The sequence below is a fragment of the Quercus suber genome, unplaced genomic scaffold (genome assembly GCF_002906115.3).
Source record: "Quercus suber isolate HL8 unplaced genomic scaffold, Cork oak 2.0 scaffold_226, whole genome shotgun sequence".
Lineage (NCBI taxonomy): Eukaryota > Viridiplantae > Streptophyta > Magnoliopsida > Fagales > Fagaceae > Quercus > Quercus suber.
In genome coordinates, this window is record NW_027069684.1 from 146,262 (window position 1) to 168,966 (window position 22,705).

A 22,705-nucleotide genomic window follows, 5' to 3' on the forward strand; every position below is an offset into this window, starting at 1 on the left:
TAAATTTGAATAATGGTTAATCATAGGCCAAATATCACAAATTTAACAAAATTTTAGAAAAAAAGGTACCCTAACAAAGTTGTTTAATTATGTAGCACATTTGTGGATCTCGAGCTTGACATATTTGAGTTTCAACTCAAAATAGAGTTTAGGAAACTCAAGTTCCAAGCAATATGGGCTCTAACGGGCACCAAATGCAACTATCTAAAATTATAAGATCCAAATACAGTTACAAGGTATTTTTACAAAACAACCATGTCAAATTTCCTTTTCTTATATAATAGTAGATCTCACCGTGCATTTAACAAGTGGGGTGTACATTTATACAAGAGAAAATATTACATGAATATTGTACTTTGTTTAATTTTGTTTCAAACATGAATAAAGCTTCACCAAATGATGTTACATGTTCAAGTTTGTTTTATTTGATTGTCTAATAAGCTTGATTTATTCACAAGTTACTTGATTGATTTGTTATTTTTCCATCTATAATAAAACCACGATTGAATTTTTTTACCTTCACAAATATATGAATTTTCACAATGAATTAGTGGTTTATATTATCAATAAATTACAAATAATAATTTGATATCATATAAATCCTTTTTTTTAGAAAGGGGTATCATATGAATCTATATACAAACTTATATAATTAATTTTCAAGTATATATAAGTATATTTTTTGACAAGTACACATATAAAACATATATGAGTCATGTTAATGGGTGCTCTTAGAATATTTAATGTGGGGGGAAAAGCCCAAAGCTACTTAATGGGCCCGGAACCCACTATTAAGGGCCAGGGTGTTTTCGAGAATTAATAGGTGGTTGGGGCGGCCCATCTGAAGCAGGAAGCCCAGAAGCAGAAGGGGAGTGTCATCCGAGGAGGCCACCATTTGTCCAAGGATGTCTTTCTCCTCGGCTATGATGAGCTTTGATCAAACGAACGTGTGAAAAGTCCGACTAATCTCCCCAACGATCCCAACGGTGGTGATAGACTCTGGGTGGATCTGGAAATGATCAGAGCTAAAAAATATCTGAAGGAAAGGTTGGTACCACAGCATTTAATGCGCTGCAACAGCTTTTCTGGCCGCATTTATGTGAAGAAGACCCCTGAACAGTGTAACCTCAGCTACCGCCACTCACGAAGAACTAAAGTAGACACGCGACATGACATGCACTCGAGTGAATGCATGGATGAAGAACAAGTGGACGATAGAGATGATAGGGAGGGATGCTATATAAAGAAGAAGGGTCCCCGATAATAAGGGGGGCGGAAAAAGAGAAAGGAAAAGAGAGAGAAAAGTGTTACTGTAGCTCTGAACGTTGTAATCACTGTTCATTCAATAACACATCTCTTCGGACAACCACTCATGGAGTTATCTGAGCTTGAGTTCATGTTATCGTGATTGCACATGACCTAGCCAACTATTCTGCGCTTCATAACCAGCCCAGCTCTTTCGCCCACTCTCTACAAATTCATTGTTCTGGGTTCGTTGGGCCTATAACCAATCTCTTTTGGGCTTAGGCAACAAAAATCGACCCTACAATTGGCGCCGTCTGTGGGGAGAGCTTGTGCAGGGGTGGAGACAACAGTGGGTGATGGCTGAACACGGTGAACAAGAAGCGGAGTCTAGGGCGCCTCAGCACGAGGACCCTTTCCTTAACCCAGAGCGAAGGCAGGACCGCGAGGGTAGCGTGCACACCGTACCCCTTGGTCATAGCCAGTTACATGGCTGAAGCCACATGTCCCATGCAAAGAAGAACCGAGATTTGCAGCAGGAGGTTGAAAAGTTAAAGAGGGAGTTGCGCTATGCAAAGAGGAAACGGGCTCCCTTATATTCTGATGAGGACCCTGATGATGAGCCGGACGTCACTTATCAACCCAAGTCCAGGACTCCAGCCAGCGAGTCCTATACCTATGAACAAGAATCTCCTCACAAGGGGCAACGCAGAAGCCCATCACATGGAGACGTCGAAAGCGACGCCGTGAGCAAGGCTCTAAACCAGATTTCCAGGTCACCCTTCACGCGCAGGATCGAAGAGGCTAGACTCCCTCGACGCTTTAATCAACCAACGTTCACCATCTACAACGGCAAGACGGACCCCGTGGAACACGTGAGTCATTTTAACCAAAGGATGACTGTCTACTCCAGGGACGAAGCGCTTTTGTGCAAGGTTTTCCCTTCCAGTCTTGGGCCAGTTGCCATGAGGTGGTTCGATGGACTGAGCCCAAATTCCATCAGTTCCTTCAAAGAGCTCACCCAAGCATTTGGTTCACGGTTTGTTACATGCCGAAGAGTGGCCCGACCTCAATCCTCTCTGCTGTCTTTGACCATGAAGGAAGGAGAATCCCTGAAGGCGTATTCAGATAGATATTGGGAAATGTTTAACGACATGGAAGGCAACTTTGACGCAATGGCCCTGGAAACGTTTAAGCTCGGCCTCCCTACCGATCATGGTTTAAGGACATCCCTGTCAGGTAAGCCCGTTACTAGCATTCGCCAGCTAATGGACCGCATTGAAAAGTACAAAAGAGTCAAAGAAGACCAACAACAAGGGAAAGGCAAGGAGAAGGTTATCCCCCAGGAAAGGAGGGATTTCAGGTCGGATCGATACACCAGCAGCAAGCCGAGGAGGGACTTTCCTGCGCAGTCAGGAACAGCCAATCCCCAGACCGTCAACACCGTATTCAGAGACCCAGTCCACCAAGTTTTGGCAAAGGTCAAGAGCGAGCCGTTCTTCAAGTGGCCGAACAAGATGGCAGGGAATCCTGATAGACATAATCGCAATCTATACTGCCAATACCACCAGGATCATGGGCACACGACTGAGGACTGCAGGGACTTGTGGATTCATCTGGAACAACTAGTCAGCGAGGGGAAATTGCGACATCTCCTGCATCACACCAGTAGCCGAGGAGGTCTGACGAGCGTAGACTCCCGGAGGGATGACACTCTGAAACCCTCTCTGGGAACTATCAACGTTATCTTTGCGGCCCCAGGGAGAACAGGATCCTGGCCGTCTAAGGTCTTGTCTGTGGATCGGTTACCCGCGGGAGAATCTGGCCAGGGTCCGAAGAAATGCAAACTTGATGAACAGCTGGTTTTAGGCTTCTCGGACGCCGACAAGGTGGGTACTGTCCAGCCTCATGATGATGCGTTGGTCGTCACCCTTAGAATTGGGGGGTACGATGTGAAACGGGTGATGGTTGACCAAGGAAGCGCTGCGGAGATAATGTACCCTGATCTTTACAGGGGGCTGAACCTCAAACTTAGTGACCTAACACCATATCATTCTTCGCTGATCAGTTTTGAAGGAAGAGTTGTTACCCCGAAGGGCCAAATACGACTGCCTGTGCAGACTGGCTCAGAGGTGGTAGAGGTGGATTTCATAGTCGTAGACGTCTTTTCACCCTACACGACAATTGTAGCCAGACCTTGGCTTTATGCGCTGGGGGCGGTTTCTTCCACCTTGCATCAAAAAATCAAATATCCTTCCGAAGGCCGAGTTTGCGAAATCCTGGGGGATCAATCCGCAGCAAGACAATGCTTAGTGGCTGCCATTCAACACGAGCCGGGAGCTAGGTCATCAACCATGGGTTTATAGCAACTAAAGCACCAGCCATCGCCCATTGAAGATCCGGGCCAGGGCGCGGGGTGTGAAGATTTGACGAAAGTCATCATCGGGGATAATCCCGAGAAATTCTTTCAACTCGGATCCCAATTGCCGTTGCGGGAAAAAGAGGAGTTAGTGCAACTTCTTAAGGAAAACCTTGACGTATTCGCTTGGGACGCTTACAAAGCCCCGGGGGTGGATCCAGAATTTATATGCCACCATTTGAGAGTAAACCCCATGATCACCCCTAAGAAGCAGCCTCCTCGGCGTCCGTCTAAGGAACACGCTGAGGCAGTCAGAGAAGAAGTAGCAAAGCTCAAACAGGCTGGGGCTATTAAAGAGGTCTTCTACCCAGAGTGGTTGGCGAATACTGTGGTGGTGAAGAAAAAGAGCGGGAAATGGCGAGTATGTGTAGATTTCACCGACTTAAACAAGGCGTGCCCTAAAGATCCATTCCCCATGCCTAAAATCGATCGGCTAGTAGATGCCACCGTTGGACACCCCCGAATGAGCTTTTTAGACGCATTCCAAGGCTATCATCAAATACCCTTAGCCCTGGAAGACCAGGAGAAGACTACTTTTGTGACCCCACGGGTAACTACCACTACAAGGTGATGCCATTCGGTTTAAAAAATGCGGGGTCTACTTACCAAAGGATGATGACGAGGATGTTTGAACCACATCTGGGGAGAAATATCGAGATCTACATAGACGACATGGTTGTGAAGAGCAAAGTGGCGTCCGAACACGTAAAGGACCTGGAAAGCACCTTCGAAGTTCTCAAGAAGTACAAACTACGCTTGAACGCTGCTAAATGCTCGTTTGGCGTGGGGTCAGGCAAGTTTCTGGGATATATGGCGACTCACAGGAGAATTGAGGTCGACCCTGACCAGATAAGGGCCATTAATGAGTTGCAACCTCCTCGGAACCCCAAAGAGGTTCAGAAACTGACGGGGATGACAGCAGCCCTAAATCGATTTATCTCTCGATCTGCGGATAGGTGCCGACCTTTCTTTTCCTTGCTTAACAAGTGAAAAGGGTTCGAGTGGACAGAGGAGTGTGCTGTAGCCTTCCAACAATTGAAAGATTATCTAGCTCGACCACCAATCATGTCCAGCCCTGAGCCCGACGAGGTCTTGTTTGCGTATATCGCGGTAGCCACCCATGCTGTAAGCTTGGTCCTGATCCGAGTAGATGGCGGTGTGCAGAAGACCGTTTATTATGTAAGCAAGTCGCTTCATGAAGCTGAGGTCCGTTACTTACCGTTGGAAAAGGCCATTTTAACAGTGGTGCACGGCACACGAAAGCTCCCACATTATTTCCAAGCCCATACGGTCATCGTCCTCACCCAGCTTCCGCTCAGGGCTATACTCCGAAGTGCAGACTACACCGGGAGAATTGCAAAGTGGGGGACGATCCTATGGGCTTTTGACATCAGGTATATGCCACGTACCTCGGTCAAGGGCCAGGTGCTTGCTGATTTGGTAGCCGAATTCACAGAGCCCCGACTAGAAGAAGTGAAGCTGACATCGGACATGGGTGAAAAATCGGTTGGCATGATTTCTCAACAAGAGCCCTCCCTTTGGGAGGCGTACGTAGATGGTGCTGCAAACCAGAGAGGCTCCGGAGTGGGGCTAGTGCTGATATCCCCCGAAGGAATCGTTATTGAAAAAGCATTAAGGTTAGGCTTTTCGGCGATGAATAATGAGGCGGAATACGAAGCCCTATTGATGGGGATGAGTATGGTCCACAGGATGGGAGGAAAGGCAATAAAAGTATTCTCGGACTCAAGGCTGGTCGTGGGTCAAGTCCAGGGAGAGTTTGAGGCAAAGGACGAAAGAATGCAGGGGTACCTGAGCCGAGCTAAGCATCTGCAGTCAGGGTTCGAGTCTTTCAGCCTGCTGCATATTCCAAGGAGTGGTAACTCGCACGCCGACTCTTTGGCCACTCTAGCCACCTCTTCGGCGCAAGATTTGCCGAGAGTTATCCTCGTTGAGGACCTGCATGAGCCTATCGAAGCGGGAAAAGGAGTGCTCCAAGTACATCAGGGCAGGGCTGGACCCAGTTGGATGGACCCACTGGTTAAGTTTCTAAAGGAAGATATCTTGCCTGAAGAGAAGGGAGAAGCCGATAAGATTCGGAGGAAGGCAACCAGGTTCTGGTTGTCCGAGGATCAGAAACTATACAAACGTTCCTATTCAGGGCCGTACTTGTTGTGCATACATCCTGGAAAGGCTGAGCTGTTATTAGAGGAACTGCATGAAGGAATCTGTGGAAGCCACACCGGAGGAAGATCCTTAGCTCACCGAGCCATCACTCAGGGTTATTGGTGGCCGAACATGCAAAAGGAAGCCCTGGATTATGCCAAAAAATGTGATCAGTGTCAGCGATTTGCCCCGCATATACATCAGCCAGGGGGGACTCTCAACCCACTATCCAGCCCATGGCCTTTCGCCCAATGGGGCCTGGATATCGTGGGACCATTCCCTAAGGCTGCAGGAAACAAGAAATATCTGCTAGTCGGCACTGACTACTTCACCAAGTGGGTCGAGGCAGAGCCTCTGGCGAATATCCGAGACGTAGAAGTGCAAAAGTTTGTGTGGAAGAATATAGTTACTCGATTCGGAGTCCCATATGCTTTTATCTCGGACAATGGCTTGCAGTTTGATAGCAAAGCATTTAGGAGCTATTGTAGCGAGCTGAGGATCATAAATAGGTACTCCACCCCTGCTTATCCCCAGGGTAATGGCCAGGCCGAAGCTGTCAACAAGGTCATTGTGAATGACTTGAAAAAGAGATTAGATGACGCGAAGGGTAAATGGGTAGAAGAATTACCACATGTGCTTTGGGCTTACAGAACCACTCCCCGCAGATCTACTGGAAAGACCCCCTTCTCGATGGCCTACAGGGCTGAAGCTGTCATACCTTTGGAGACCGGATTCCCGACACTGAGAACTAGCTCCTTTAGTCCGGCGGGTAACGACGAGCTGCTAGAGAAGAGCTTGGATCTCATCGACGAAAGGAGGGAAAACGCAATGGTCCGATTAGCACATTACCAACAAAAGCTTAGACAGGGCTACGATGCCAACGTAAGGCTCAGGCCTCTGGAACCGGGCGATCTCGTACTAAGAAAGGTAGTCGGCACTGCAAAGAACCCAGCGTGGGGAAAGCTAGGTCCTAATTGGGAAGGACCATATCGTATTACTTCAGGAGCTGGGATTGGGGCATACTTCCTTGAAGACCTAGATAATCATGTGATACCACGCCCGTGGAATGTAAATAACCTCAAAAGGTATTATTATTAATCAAACTCTTCTTTTAATCGGCATATCGAAATGTCACGATTCCTTTAAGTGTTTAAACTTAAATCCATTCATGCCTGTAGTCCTCGGACCAGATGATTTGGGTTAGTTAACACTATGTCACGATTCCTTTAAGTGTTTAAACTTAAATCCATTCATGCCTGTAGTCCTCGGACCAGATGATTTGGGTTAGTTAACACTATGTCACGATTCCTTTAAGTGTTTAAACTTAAATCCATTCATGCCTGCAGTCCTCGGACCAGATGATTTGGGTTAGTTAACACTATGTCACGATTCCTTTAAGTGTTTAAACTTAAATCCATTCATGCCTGTAATCCTCGGACCAGATGATTTGGGTTAGTTAACACTATGTCACGATTCCTTTAAGTGTTTAAACTTAAATCCATTATGCCTGTAGTCCTCGGACCAGATGATTTGGGTTAGTTAACACTGTCACGATTCTTTTAAGTGTTTAAACTTAAATTCATTCATGTCTGTAGTCCTCGGACCAGATGATTTGGGTTAGTTAACACTATGTCAAGATTCCTTTAAGTGTTTAAACTTAAATCCATTCATGTCTGTAGTCCTCGGACCAGATGATTTGGGTTAGTTAACACTGTCACGATTCCTTTAAGTGTTTAAACTTAAATCCATTCATGTCTGTAGTCCTCGGACCAGATGATTTGGGTTAGTTAACACTATGTCACGATTCCTTTAAGTGTTTAAACTTAAATCCATTCATGTCTGTAGTCCTCGAACCAGATGATTTGGGTTAGTTAACACTATGTCACGATTCCTTTAAGTGTTTAAACTTAAATTCATTCATGCCTGCAGTCCTCGGACCAGATGATTTGGGATTAGTTAACACTATGCTACGGCTCCTTTTAAGAGAATGGGAAAGGATCATGACAAAGTCAATGTGCGAGACTTCATAATAACAGGAAGTTATATTATACGCGGCAAAGGAAACAAACGCTAAGGGAAAAACTGCTTCATTAATCAAAAGAGTGTGTTACAACCTCTTGCAAAAAGAAAAACAAGAGAGAAAGGAGGACCCTATGCATCTACTCTTGAGCTGGGGAACCCACGGGGTCCGTAACCTGGCCTGTCTGAGCGGCCGCTTCCAGGGCTTGGTTCTGGGATTCAACCGGAGTCTCCTCTTCGTCTAACCCCTGTCCTTTGTCTTTGGCTGGCTCAACTGGCAGAAGAGCCTCTCCTGGCGCATCAGGGGCGGAAGGGGAAGCCCCACTGACTGGGCTTGGCTCTGGGGCCTCCAAAAGCTGGGGATCAGAGGGAAAGTCAATCTCTGGGAGCGCTTGGATATTTGGATGGTAGTATATGCTCACAGGTAACCTCAGGGTGGAGTCCGAAGGGACCCCAGCGGCATCTAGTGCCTGAAGCCAGGTCACGTCGCAGTAGTCATGAGCAACCGAAGCAAATTGCTCCGTGAGCTGCTTCCTAGTCTCGTCCACTCCTAACTGATATGCCGCTTTCCTCTCGGCGTCGACTGACTCCTTGACCAGTTGAACTGCCTGCTCAGCTGCTTGGGCGTCCTCCCTGGCTTTTTGAAGTTCAGCCCTAAGACCCTTCACCAGCTCCTTTGCAGTCGCCAGGTTGGTTTCTGACGCACGCAGTTGCTTGCGCTACTCTTCGGCTTGGGTCTCGGCGTTTTGGAGGCCGGCCTTGTTGTTGTCCCTCTCACGGGTCACGGCCTTAAGCTGCTCGGACAGGCCAGCATAGTCATCCTTCAGCTGGCCGAGAACCCTCTCAACCTCGGATTGAGACTGGACTGCCACTTGGGCCTCGAGGTGGAACTTCCTGTTCCACTCCTCAGCCATATAGATTTGCTGGGTAATCTGCACGACGACATGTTTAGCTCAAAGTAAGTGGGAGTCAGAGCGAATTAAAAACAAAACTCAAGTTAAGGGGTAAAGCTCATTTACCATGGCCATATCCCTCTTAAAGGACAAGAAGAGCTCCTGCTGGTTGAAGCGCCTATAGGACTCCATATCGTGGGGCAGGAGGAGTGGCTGCTGCAGGGCCTCAGCTACATACCCAGCTCTTCCCCCATCATAATTCCTGAGGGAAGTATCCCAGAGAATGGGGGCACCATCCAGCTCAAGTCTCGGGCCCCACGTGCGAGGTCCTACTCCTCGGTGTACATCGGCTCCGAGTACCTCGTCTCGGCTTTCAGTGGAAGCGGCCCTTTTTCCTCGGTCCCTCACCGTCTTCTACTGCTTACTCAACTTTGAGGGCATCCCTACCTCCCTCTCTTCCGGCTCGTGGGGCCTCTTCCTCTGTGGGTCCGGTATGGGCCTCGAGCTGTGTTCAGGAGCCTTTGGAGGCGCTGGGGGCGGGACCTCTGTCGGACGAGAGGTCCCCGGGCCTTTTTGCTCGGCCTTTCGGCCACTATTCTTTATCAGGAGCTTTAGGTCCACCATCTCCTCGTCCGAAGAGTCGTCGGGGAGTGTAGTTACCAGAAGCAGCTGGACACTGGAATGCCTGTCACCTCCTTCCTTGGCCTCCGAGACCTCTACCGCTTGATTTGCCCCAGAAGCTTCCTCTCCAAAGTGGAACCTGTCTATTTGCTCTTCTAGCGAGGAGGTGGAGGAACCAACCTTCTCGCCCTCAACCTCTGGTCCGAGTTGAGCTTGTTGTAGTGGCTGGGCGAGATGGGGTACACCCTCAGGGTTCGGGTGTAGTGCTGGTGGAAGGTCGTGTGGAGCCAAAAAGCCTCTGAACGAAACGTCGATGCGGTTAAGGCGTTCGTCTCCCTGGACTATCGCGTTGTCGACCGGTTGGAGGTCTTTTCGCCTCGCTGTGTACCTTAGGATGAAAGGAGCCGATCGGAGTTGTCCGTCCTCACTTACAAAGATCTCGGACCGCAGCAAATAGTTGAGCGCGGCGAAGTTGGTAAGGCTGAGCCGAGGAGATATGTTTCTTCGTGTCCCACCTGGCTTCCCTGCTCGGGTCGGACAGTGAGGGCCATCATACCACGCGCACGAGATGATCACGTAGTCGTCTTTCATCCCTTTGTTGGTTTTGGGAAGGCAAGAAATGAGCCTAACAATGTCGGACCGGGACTTCAAATAGTATCCTGCCCCTTGCTGGCTGTGGAACTCATACATATGCACCACGTCGTGCCAAGTGAGCCCCAGTCCTAGGAGGCGGTTGAGATCCTCAATGGCTCCTAAGATCCTAAACATGTTAGGCGCGCACTGCCAAAGGGTGATCCTATGGTTTATAAGATAATTAGTGGTGATAGGGCCCATAGGAATCATCATCCCTCCTTCGAGGAATGCGATGAGAGGGATCACAACCTCCCCCGTTTCCCGATCAGTTAGTATTTTCTCCGGAGGGCAGTACTTTACACCCACGTTAGGAGGTATGCGGTACGTGGCCCTAAACTTCTCCAACTGGGCGGGGCTGTCTACCAAATACTCTAGTTTACCCATCTCTCAAACGGAAAAATGGAGGCACAACGCAACAGTGAGAAAATGGTCACTCAAACTGAAAAATGGACGGCCGAAGAGAAAACCGAAGGATTGAGATTGCGAAAACTTACAGGAACTAGGCTAGGAATTGACCCCCGAGCTCGCGGAAGGATTCCTGAGGACTCTGAGAAGAGGCAAGATCAGCGATTGGAAGAGCTCTGAGCGTTTGTATGCTTCTGGGTTGGTCTTAAAGCTGCAAAGTGAGAAGAAATGTCCACAGCCGAGATTTTATGCGAGGTCAAGCAAAAAGGCAAAAGTTATTTCTCCCAAATCTCAATGAAAAACCCCGTCCGTTGGATCAATAGCCCACCATTGGATGCAATAGACCGGGCACCCCCTGGCGTACTTAATGCAGCGCTTCGGGAATCAGGAAAACAACGGCATTAATGATGGAACGCGTGCACCCATGCCTACACGCGTGCCAGGCTGAACTTTTGTCCGTTTCTAATCTTTTATCTCATAACAAGTCAAAATCCCATTTTTTCCCCCTCGGATGCGAAGGAAAAATTAAGATTTTGAGGGGCTATTATGGGGGGAAAAGCCCAAAACTACTTAATGGGCCCGGAACCCACTATTAAGGGCCAGGGTGTTTCCAAGAATTAATAGGTGGTTAGGGCGGCCCATCTGAAGCAGGAAGCCCAGAAGCAGAAGGGGAGTGTCGTCCGAGGAGGCCCACATTTGTCCGAGGATGTCTTTCTCCTCGGCTATGATGAGCTTTGATCAAACGAACGTGTGAAAAGTCCGACTAATCTCCCCAACGATCCCAACGGTGGTGATAGACTCTGGGTGGATCTGGAAATGATCAGAGCTAAAAAATATCTGAAGGAAAGGCTGGTACCACTGCATTTAATGCGCTGCAACAGCTTTTCTGGCCGCATTTATGTGGAGAAGACCCCTGAACAGTGCAACCTCAGCTGCCGTCACTCACGAAGAACTAAAGTAGACACGCGACATGACATGCACTTGAGTGAATGCATGGATGAAGAACAAGTGGACGATAGAGATGATAGGGAGGGATGCTATATAAAGAAGAAGGGTCCCCGATAATAAGGGGGGCGGAAAAAGAGAAAGGAAAAGAGAGAGAAAAGTGTTACTGTAGCTCTGAACGTTGTAATCACTGTTCATTCAATAACACATCTCTTCGGACAACCACTCATGGAGTTATCTGAGCTTGAGTTCATGTTATCGTGATTGCACGTGACCTAGCCAACTGTTTTGCGCTTCATAACCAGCCCAGCTCTTTCACCCACTCTCTACAAATTCATTGTTCTGGGTTCGTTGGGCCTATAACCAATCTCTTTTGGGCTTAGGCAACAAAAACCGACCCTACATTTAATAATAGAATATTTTAGAAAAAATTTAATACCACTTTTATAGATAATATAAAAAAAGTATGAGTTAACTTTTTCTTATATAATATTATATATAGTTAAATAAATTATTGTGTTCGTAAGTACAAACATATTATTATGTTTGAGTTTAACTTTCTTTTTTTAATTTTTGTTTATAGCCTAAATTTGGGTTTGTGCTTGATTTTTTTTTTTTTTTTGGGAGCTTAAATTTGGGTTTGTGCTTGATTAACCCCATGCTATGTTAATCGAGCTAAAAAAAGGCTCTAGACCTTAAGCTATATAAATTTATAAAATATTAAATTTGTCAATGTATTGTAGTGCATTCATTAAAAAAAAAAAAAAAAAGTCAATGTGTTGGAGTGCATTCGACTACACAGCCACACGTGTTCTCGAAGTTTTTGTCTCATAGAGGGCCAAAATGGAAAATTAACCCTAATTTTCAAAGATTATAATTAGTAGGCATTGTTTTCAAACTGTATTTTTTACTAGCATCTCGAGTTTAAGAGACTTGATTTTGGACTATAAATCGAGTCTTGACTCGATTTACATCTGCAACATTTATCCAGACCCAAATTGTCATTCTCCTTATTCTTCAACAAAACAAACAAAAGTCATTCTTTCCCCATCTTCCTCTTGTCCTCTTCTTCTCCTACTCTCCTTTCTCAAACTTCCAAAGCCCCAAAAAACCCAAGACCAAAATCCAAAATAAAAACTGATCGAATCAGAAACCCAAACCCAAAAATAAAAAAAAATACACTCTGACCACTGCTTGGGTTGCGCTGGCCTCGATCTTCGGCTTCTTCGTAGACACTGCCTCTAGAACTTTCTAGGTTCCCTTTTTTTTTTTTTTTTTTTTTTTTTTTTTTTTTTTTTTTTTTTTTTTTTTTTTTTTTTTCTCTCTCTCTCTCTCTTCTTCGATGAGATAGAGCATCCAAAATAAAAACTGATCGAATCGGAAACCTAAACCCAAAAATCAAAAAAATACACTCTGACCACTGCCTGGGTCGCGCTGGCCTCGATCTTCGGCTTCTTCGTAGACATTGCCTCTAGAACTTTCTAGGTTCCGTTTCGATCTTCGGCTTCTTCGTAGACATTGCCTCTAGAACTTTCTAGGTCTCTCGCTCTCTCTCTCTCTCTCTCTCTCTCTCTCTCTCTGATGAGAAGGATTTTACTTGTTTTGTAAGGGTGGGCTTATAAATTAAGTCTTAGAGACTCGATTTTCAGGCAGTCGCCACGTGAAAAAAATGCAACATCAGACGTGATCAGACCATAAAAATTGAGTCTCAAAGTTTACCAAAATTGGAATTTAACCAAGATTTCCCATCTATCTAGTTAGTAGGCCACGTTTTCAAACTATATTTTTTACTAGCATCTCGAGTCTAAGAAGCTCAATTTTAGACTATAAATCGAGTCTTTAAGGGCTGGTTTTCATGTTCTGATCGGATCTAAGTTGACACTTTTTTCATGTGGCGTCCACCCATAAATCGAGTCTCTAAGACTCGATTTACATCTGCAACATTTATAGTACAAATATTTTCAAGTGTCTAGAGACCCAGACCCAGTTCTTCTCCCACTCTCCTTTCTCAAACTTCCAAAGTCCCAAATACAACCCACAAATCCGAGCATTAATCCAACCAAATCCAGCCCAACAACTACCTAAAATCCAGATTAAAAAGATAAAAACCCCAAAATCCATCAGATTAGAGAGAGAGAATCTGAGGAGAGAGGGCTCACCTCAACTCGCCGGCACCTCAACTTGCCTGGTCGCACAGCCTGGGTTGCGCACGGTGGTGGCATGGTCTGCCTAGGTCGTGCACGGTGGTGGCGTGGTCTACCTGGGTTCTTTGGTTTTTGGTCTGATGAAAAGGTGAATGGTTTGTAATGTAAGGAGGGTGAATATGTGAGGAGGTTATAAATTGAGTCTCTAAGACTCGATTTTCAGATGAACGCCACGTGGAAAAAATACCACATCAAACATGATCAGGCCATGGAAATCGAGTTTTAGAGACTCGATATCTAGGCTCTAAATTGAGTCTCTTAGACTCGAGATGCTAGTAAAAAATATAGTTTGAAAATGTGGCCTACTAATTATAATGTTTGAAAATCAGGGTTAATTTCTCATTTTGGCCCTCAAAGGCTTGATCTATAGACCATAAATTGAGTCTTTTACACTCGAGATGCTAGTAAAAAATATAGTTTGAAAACATGGATTACGGCTTACTAATTATAATGTTTGAAAATTAGAGTTAATTTCCCATTTTGCCATCGTAGAGGGAGTTGGTATACTGAGTCACTGACCATGAAATTGGAATGTGGAACTTGGAACTTGGCCACAGAATCAAATGGCAAGAAGATTGAAGTAATAGAAAATCCAAGCACAAGCTAAAGGCTACAGCTTGATTCTTGAGTTCCCACTTCCTAGGCAGCCCAGAAATGGGGAGCAATTTGTTAAGGAAGTACTGCTACCTCCAAACATACGAGACAACGTTGTTGGTCACCCATGTTGGAAATTTCACTGCCCAACCTAAATCCCTTGCAACCCATCAACAGTGGCGTGCTTATGCTCGATTTCCTAGTCAGCTTAGCAAAACCAGAGTTCCCAACACCTTGTCTCCTTCACGTTCATTTTCATCGTCTTCCTCTTCAAAGTCTGGATTTCTGGGATGGTATTTGGGCAATCTTCAATCTCGCCCACTTATCACAAAATGCATCACATCTTCGCTTATTTATATAGCTTCAGACTTGACTTCTCAGGTATTTTTGCTTTTGTTTTTGTTTTTTTTTTTAAGCCCCTAAGCTTGCTGTGTAGTAGAAAATTACTTTTAGTTAATTTGCAAAATGTGTGTGTGTGTTTTTTGGTAATTATTGAAGTTATATTATTGTCGTACCTATCTAATGGAATGACAAACTGATATTACAAAAGGGAATAGAGAAACTGCCTGAAACTATAAAACTGTTCAGTGCAATGGAATGTATCTTAGACCAAGCTGAATTGTTGTTTAATTAATGTGACAACCAGCTTAGTTAATTATAGAATCTATGTTTCAATTTACCCTTCAGGTAAGGAAAATAAATTTAGAATTGTGAGGGACTTTACCAATATGGCAAAATTTATGGAATTGATGGAAAATGATGCTATCCTTTTTCTTTTCTTTTTTTGGATGAGAAAAAATATATTAAATTGATTGATCATGGAAATTCTTTTTGTACAAGAAGGGATATGTCAAGTACTCAAGTGGCATGGTTTCAAGCCATACATGCCAACCGCTCACACCCTTAGCTTTCCTAGCCAAAGCGTGGGCAATCGAATTGCCTTGTCTTCGAACATGAGAGAATCTATGCCATCACATTTTCTTAGCCATCTCTTTGGTATTCTCGATAGGGAGCTAGGCACATTTCTTCAATATTTGAATCTGTTGTACGGGTCTTGGAATCACCTTCAAAGAGCACTTTGTCTAGTTTTATCTTCTAGACTAAACGAGCAGCTTTCCTTCCTGCCAATGCTTCTACTTCTTTAACTGTGTGAGGTAGAGCCGTAGAGGGCGTTTCTGGGCCAGAGCTGTGATTGGTTTGCCTTCATGGTCTCTAACTATCATCCTTATATTGACCTCCTTTGAGTCTTGGAAGATAGTGCCATCAAAGTTTACTTTGAGCTCGTTACCAACTGGTGGGATCCAGCTTGCCCTATGCTCTTGCCTATTGCTAGGACGTTGCAGGATCTGTTGGTTTTTTTTTAAAACTCCTCAAGCAGTTTAGTAGCTCGAGTTCGTACCAGGGTGAGAGTTTCTTTCTTCTCCTATGTCCGCTCCTTGTTTCTATAATAGCACAAGGACTAAGCCATCATGGTGAGCAGCTTTGATTGATCATCTTTTGATAGCCCTGATACTTTCTCCATTACATCAGTAAAACTAGTGATGGTCATGCTTTTTGCATGTTCTGGACCAGACCAAAATGGTGCTCTTTTATTACTTCTTTCCTAACATTTGGAGTTGGCCTCATTTTCCATTCCCCTGAATGGTGTAGGGAGAAGAGGATTGATTGGGTCAACTTCCTTCAGCCATTTATCTTGATTGAGTTCTTTAGAGGTTTCCTACCTTTTGGATTTAAGATCGGTGCTCTTGGGCATTCAAAACCTACTCATATAGCTTCATTCTTGGGGATGGCTCCTACCTTTCCATTGAACACTAATTGATGCGAATCTCAATCGACACGCTTTGAGACCCAACAAACAGTATTGGAATAATTGCCCAAGAAAGCTAAAATTCAGATTTTGATAGAACCCTGATCCAACGTTTATAAGTGAAACGCGAACCAAAGGTATAAGTAACAGACCTTGACCCAATGATTATAATTGAATCACGAACCAAAGGTATAAAGTTTGAATACCACAAGAAAGCATCTCTGATAAGTTCACAGTTCTTGAAGAACCAAAAGAAGGGCAAAGCCTCACATTTTCTGATTTTTATTCAATAATTCCTCTATTACAATGAGTGCATGCTATTTATATGACATGACTGGAAATAGAAAATATAAAAAACGTACTAAATAATAAAACCCTAAATAAAAGTTGATTTGGTCTGAAATTAGTAGATCCAAAATAGGAAAATAGCTAAAAACGTTCTAAATAATAAAAGCCTAAAATTAAGGTAGATCTGGTTCAAAACTATATGCTCAAGACTAGGAAAAATATCTATTAACTTATATGGAGTCGGAAAATCAATCAGTCATTAATCCACGCCATAAATCACGCCCAATTAAGCTAGATTAGCACTCAATAGCTTAGATTAAGTTTATTACGCCTTTATCTTCCTTTGGGCCAGGCTTGGAATGTCCTGCGTTAGAATCAGCCAAAATCTCTTGAATAAACCCATTAAATGCTTCTTTGATCTTCTTGGATCTTGCTTTAGTAATAGGCCCAATTGAAGCATGCAATGGATCCTTGAATGCTTGTTGATTCTCATCATTCCCCCTCCCTTCAAAAGGATTCATCCTCAAATCGTCACCTACATCAAAAGGAGAAAGATCAGAAACATTAAATGTAGCACTAATGTTATACTCACCTGGAAGATCCAACTTGTATGCATTATCATTAATTCTCTCAAAGACTTGAAATGGACCACTTATGCAGCATGTTCTGGTTGTATGAGGAATGTTGGAGCATGGAGCTACGTAATCTACACAGTTATCATCAATTTGAGTGGTAAGTAGTAACTAGTTATTAGTCTATGTGGACCATGTTTTTACCAATGTGTATAAATTTTGCTTGTGATTCTTTGTGGAGGGTATCTATCCTCTTGTTTCTCAATGCTGCTTTGATGAGGAATAGTTCATTGGCAATATATTTTGGGTGCTAGAAGTTTCTTGATACATTATGTGAGCAGTATTTCTTGTCTTGATGATGTTACAAAAGGGGGTTGTAAAAATGTTGGAATAATTTCAATGCTTGAATTGGAGAGTGCTGGTATAATGTTCATAGAGTTTCTTAGTTTTGTTTATAATTTCTGGTGTATATAGGTGATATGGGCTTTTCATATGTTTTAAGTTTTTTCCATTTTAAACTATTCAGCTTATAGGTCAGAAGAAATACTGAAACTACTCCTTTAGTTTTTAGTTAGGTTAAAATTTGTGCTGCTGAGACTTTTCCTCATTTTGAATTAAGAAAAAAAAAGAAGAAGTCAAAAGTCAAAACCTTTTTTTTTTTGGTTGCGGATGTTTCTAACTTTGCTTTAATTCTAGATCCATGAACTTTCTTTCCTTTACCTAGGATTTAAAGGATTAACATAGGAACAACTCCAAGTTCTAACTTAAAATTTATTCATGACAAACTTGTCTTTGTAGGAGTATATGACACACTGATTGATCTGGTTCAAAGCTCAATTATTATTTATTAATATACAAAAATAACTTGGACTCTAGAAAATTAAATAAAACATAAAATAAAATATTTATAACCTAATTAACTAATAAAATCCAATGGACCAACTGAAAAAGGATGTTCGATTTCTAAAATTAAACAAAACTATATTAAAATAAAATTGTCTTTACACTCCCTACATCAGTTTGCCATCACTTCCCATCTTTTATTGTCATCTATGTTTTTTTATATCCTTTTTATTGCCCCCAAAAAAAATCCTTAAGAAGATCTGATTAAAAAGTCAACCTTATGTAGTTAATGTTTGTACCAGAGACTTGGATCAAATACCACTTCAAGTACCTCCAATGGGCCAAAATTGAAACATGACAAGTCAGTGACTTGATCAATATTCTCTCAGAGTATGTGTTTGCCTTCAGTTACTGTTATTGTTGTGGCACTATTGGTAGCGTATGGGATGGTAGTGGGCAGCTTACTCGATTATTTTGTTCAAGTAACACTTTCAAAACCTTTTCTTTTATATCCTTTTTTGAAATAATTTAATTAGTTTATTTACTTCCTGTTCTATGTTGAGTTTCAAACCTTTCTTGTTGTCTTTCTTCTGATATATTTGGTTTTGATTCTGATTCTAAATTGCTCCACTTTCTGCTATATATGTTTCTGTGGCCTATATTTTGTTTTTTTGTTTCCTGTTTTCCCTAGCTTGTTATGGTCAACTGATTTTAAGAGACATTTTTTCTTAGATGATTACGCTACCACCTTCTGGTTCTCTTGACACAACAAGGACATTCCGCATGGCTGCTTATGGGTTGGTAATCTTAGGGCCAAGCCAGCATTTTTGGTTTAATTCTCTCTCAAAGATTTTACCAAAACGGGATGTACTTACAACCTTGAAGAAAACTTCTATGGGGCAGACTATTTATGGACCGATTATGACTACCATTTTCTTCTCCTATAATGCAGGTTTGCAAGGTAAATAAAAAATTTCCTTTAATTACTATATTTGGACCTTATGCCAAATACTAGTTATGACTGCCTCCAGGTAGGAGCAGTCCAGTTGGACTCCTCCCTATTTATGGTTTTGGGCTACCCCTGATTCTGGAATCTCCTATGTTTGGATGGAGGGAGATAGGGGGAAAGGAGCGGGTAAGGTGACTGGAATGTAAATTTTAGTAGATTGTAGCCACCTTCCCCTCAACTCTACTCTCCTCCCCATCCATTCCAAACGTGCACTTAGAGTGGTTGGGCTATCAGCTGGTGGGCTCTGTTTTGCCAACACCAGCAGACCACCCTCTTCTTCTTTTTAAGTGGTTTGATAGCAGGCCTCTTCCTGAGATCAACATTGGTTGATTAAGCCTCATAGGTTCTGTTCAGTTTGAACCAGCTGGCCAATCACTAGCATTGGCGTGCTTTCCTATTTTTAGCTTATTTAGTTGGTAAGTTTAGCATGTGGTCATCTTATTCATTTGGAGAGCCACATTGAGCTTCAGCTGTTTAAACTTTAAAGTTCAGCTCCCAACAATTGGACACACAGGTTTTAGTTGTGCCGCATAGCACCAGCCACCAGCAAATGGCTTGTTCTTAGTACCTAGTTTTCTGATTTGGTTGTGCTGGCCGTTCTGGTGATACGTTGATACTTTTAATGAGTTACCATCATGATGCCAAATGTAGGTGAAAATGGCCACGAAATTGTCGCAAGATTGAAGCGTGACCTGCTCCCAACATTCAAAAGTGGTGTTATGTTCTGGCCGATCTGTGATTTTGTTACGTTCAAATTTATACCTGTTCATCTACAGGTATGTTTAGATCATCTCTCTCTCTCTCTCTCTCTCCCCCCTTTTTTTGGACTGAGGGATGATAGGGCCCCATTTCAAGAGTCCTTAGCAAGGAATATTATTTCAGTTATTCTGAGTTTAATTTATTTTAGTTAACAAACTTACTTCAGTGCTTATCATGAAACCTATTTTACTAACATTATTCTTATGTACGTTTGCAGCCATTGGTGAACAGTTCATGCTCATATGTATGGACCATTTATTTGACATACATGGCAAGCTTGAAGAAAGTGAGCACCACTTAATTTTGGGGTTTTGACTTATACTCTAATTATGTAGATTTGTACTCGTTAACTGGAAATCATTTTTAAAAGGTTGGTAACCGTTGCTGTTATTATTTAAATGCTTTTAGCAGTAGGGAATTGCGTTTGGGTTATTGTTCGAACTTTTATATGCATAATTCTTTATCTTGAGCCTTTTAAATTGTGCCATATGTTATGAATTCTTCTATGATTACAGTTCATGTTCATATGTATGGACCATTTATTTGACATATACGGTGAGCTTGAAGAAAGTGAGCACCGCTCGGTTTTGGGGTTTTGACTTATATATTTTAATTATGTAGATTAGTACTTGTTAACTGGAAATAATTTTTAAATGTTGGTAAGCATTGCTGTCATTGTTCAAATGCTTTTAGCAGTAGGGAATTGCGTTTGGATTATAGCTTGTTCAAACTTTTATATGCATAATTCTTTTTATTGAGCCTTTTAGGTGAACTAAATTGTGCCGTATGTTATGAAATCTTCTATGTTATAATCATTCCTTATTTTGAAAAGAAGGTAATGTGGATAAGGAATCTTGATTCTTTGAGCTGTGAATTCTGCCTTGCGCATGCTCTTTTCTTTACATCTGGATTGTATCCAAATCGGCAATTTGTAACTTTTTGCTGTGAATGAATTTTAGTTGAAGAATTTGATAAAGAGAATGAGGAATTGAGTGACCTGTAAGTAGGGTTGGCAAAAATGCTCACGGGTGTCCTTTTCTTTCCTCTCATCTATATTTCATCTGCGCGGAAGTCGTCATATTAGTTATTAGGGATGGTAAAAATAAAATACTTCCAACCCACTTCATCTAAGCCATCTAATTCTTGCCCCGTGTGGACTTTCTCTACCCTTAAAGAAGATATGATACCCATAGCCTTAAGCATTCACGTAAAAAATGTTAAAATTTTAGCTTTTAGCACCTTAAAAATCTATTTTATTTATTTTAACACTTCACTTTACAATATACTCTTATATCAAATGTTTTATTTTTACATATAACCTATTAATCTGATATGCCACTTATGCATTAGTTGTGCTAAAAAAAAAATATTTTGGCACATTAAAAAGTTTCTTTATATATTTTAATATACTATTTTACAATTCACTTACGTCACATTTCTTATCTTTAACACATCACCATTAAAATAACCTAAAATAAGATCAACTTTTTATTATTTAAAAAAAAAAAAAAAATAAAAAAAAAAAACTCAACCACACAAAGTAGAACACACGGTAAAAAAGAAAAAATAGATAAATTTCAACCACAAAATGAGAGACATGAGATATGAGAGGAGAGAGAAGGAAAAGAGAAAAAAAAAATTATAGAACACAGTATTATGCCAAATGCTACATTTATTTTTAAAAAAATATTTGGAAGATCTGATGTATGGGTGTTTTTGATGTTTAGTGTGCTAAATGCTTTAGCCTTGAGCTCTTGATGCTAATGCCCTTAAAGTAGTCATTATTATGGTTTGTTACCAATTACCATCCTTAACTACTACTACTACTAGAGTCGCTTCAAAATGGTCCCTCTCTCATGGGCATAATCCTAAGCAGCTTGAGGATGGAAAACGAGCAAGATTTAGGTACAGTACTTATATGCTGTTCCTTAGGGTTCTATCTTAAGATTCTATTATGTGGCTTTTTTCTCATGAATAAAAGTATATTCTTTTCCCAGTTAAATAGCCACGTAACAAAATTTTAAAGAAAAATTTAATAACAATACTGTACATAAATTTTGTTACATGGAAAAAAGAGTTCGGAAGAAATGCCGCCTTTATTTGAACTTTGAAGTGATAATCATAGCAATTATGGTCTTCCCCGATCTTATCAAAAAGAGTACAAAGTGTAAAAATTTCTGCCGTTTCAAATTTAAACATTATAACCGTTTTTTTCGATGCCTGTATGATTTTCTGCCGTTGATAGAGGAAGAAATGTTGGCCTTTTTGTGTGGTTGTGAATGGCACAAGTAACGTAACCTTTTTTTTTTTTTTTTGATATTTAGTGGATCTTTTTTTATTATTTATTTTTTTTAGAGAATGTGATATTTAGTGGATCTGTTGCTAAGAAATGACGTAGTTTCAAAGTGTTCAGTGGTGTAGATGCCACTATCCATAGGTGTTCCTAAAATAAGCCCACTCAAATTCCAAACCAATTTCACAGAAGTGATCAATTTTTTTTTTTTTTTTTTGATAGGTACAGAAGTGATCAATTCTGAGTGGTGAAGAATTTTTTTTACATGGAACCAGCATTTGTGTAAAATTGGGTATATCTACAAGATTTAGGGAATGAAAAAAAAAAAAAAATTTATAAGCAGGGATAACTTTTGGATCATAACTTTGGCTAAAACTGCCAAATTTCATATATGGCCGAAATTTTCAGCAAAATAGCGCTGTTTTTAAAAGAAAAAATAGTGAGTTAATCCAATGTTAGAAAATAAGTGTGAGTTAAAGAAGTTTAAAACCTGTGCTGTGTATCAAAAGAGTTAGACTCTTTTGAATATATACCACTGTTATTTTTTTGAAGGCCTTCTCCCCTCGTGTGTGTATTAAAATACTTAGGTTATATTTGGTAATAGTTTTTGTTTTCTATTTTTAAAAACTTGTTTTTGGGAATATAAAGAAAAAAAGAACTTTATTGTATTTTTGAAATCAAAAACATGTTTGGTTATATATATATATATATATATATTTTGAGGAACATGTTTGGTTAGTTGAAATTAAAAAAAAAAAAAGTTTTTTGAAGAAAAAAATAAAAAATAAAAAAATATGTTGTTATTAGGATTTGAACTCTAATGCTGAGTCATTAAATGAGACAAATTTATTAAATCAAATACATGTTTTCTTTGATTTTTGAAAACTAAAAATTAAAAATATTCTTTTGCATGTTTTCAGTTTCCTCTACAAATTGAGTTTTAAGAATAGTTTTTGTTTTTTGTCTATTTCGAGTTGCCAAATAAGTTTTTTAGTT

General features: G+C 41.6%; 2 protein-coding genes across 2 annotated transcripts; both read left to right on the forward strand.

The window, feature by feature from the left end:
* Nucleotides 1-1,745: 1,745 nt before the first annotated feature.
* LOC136070337 (uncharacterized) lies at nucleotides 1,746-6,922 on the forward strand. The gene is given in 3 exon segments (XM_065780172.1): nucleotides 1,746-3,461; nucleotides 3,609-4,206; nucleotides 4,209-6,922. Coding segments are annotated over 3 exon segments (5,028 nt in total).
* A 7,132-nt stretch (nucleotides 6,923-14,054) lies between these two features.
* LOC136070328 (uncharacterized) lies at nucleotides 14,055-20,023 on the forward strand. Its single transcript, XM_065780136.1, has 4 exons — nucleotides 14,055-14,519; nucleotides 18,381-18,609; nucleotides 19,309-19,433; nucleotides 19,634-20,023. The coding sequence occupies exons 1-4, from the start codon at nucleotides 14,199-14,201 to the stop codon at nucleotides 19,715-19,717; spliced, it is 759 nt and encodes a 252-aa protein (XP_065636208.1). The 5' UTR covers nucleotides 14,055-14,198; the 3' UTR covers nucleotides 19,718-20,023.
* The last annotated feature ends 2,682 nt before the right edge of the window (nucleotides 20,024-22,705 follow it).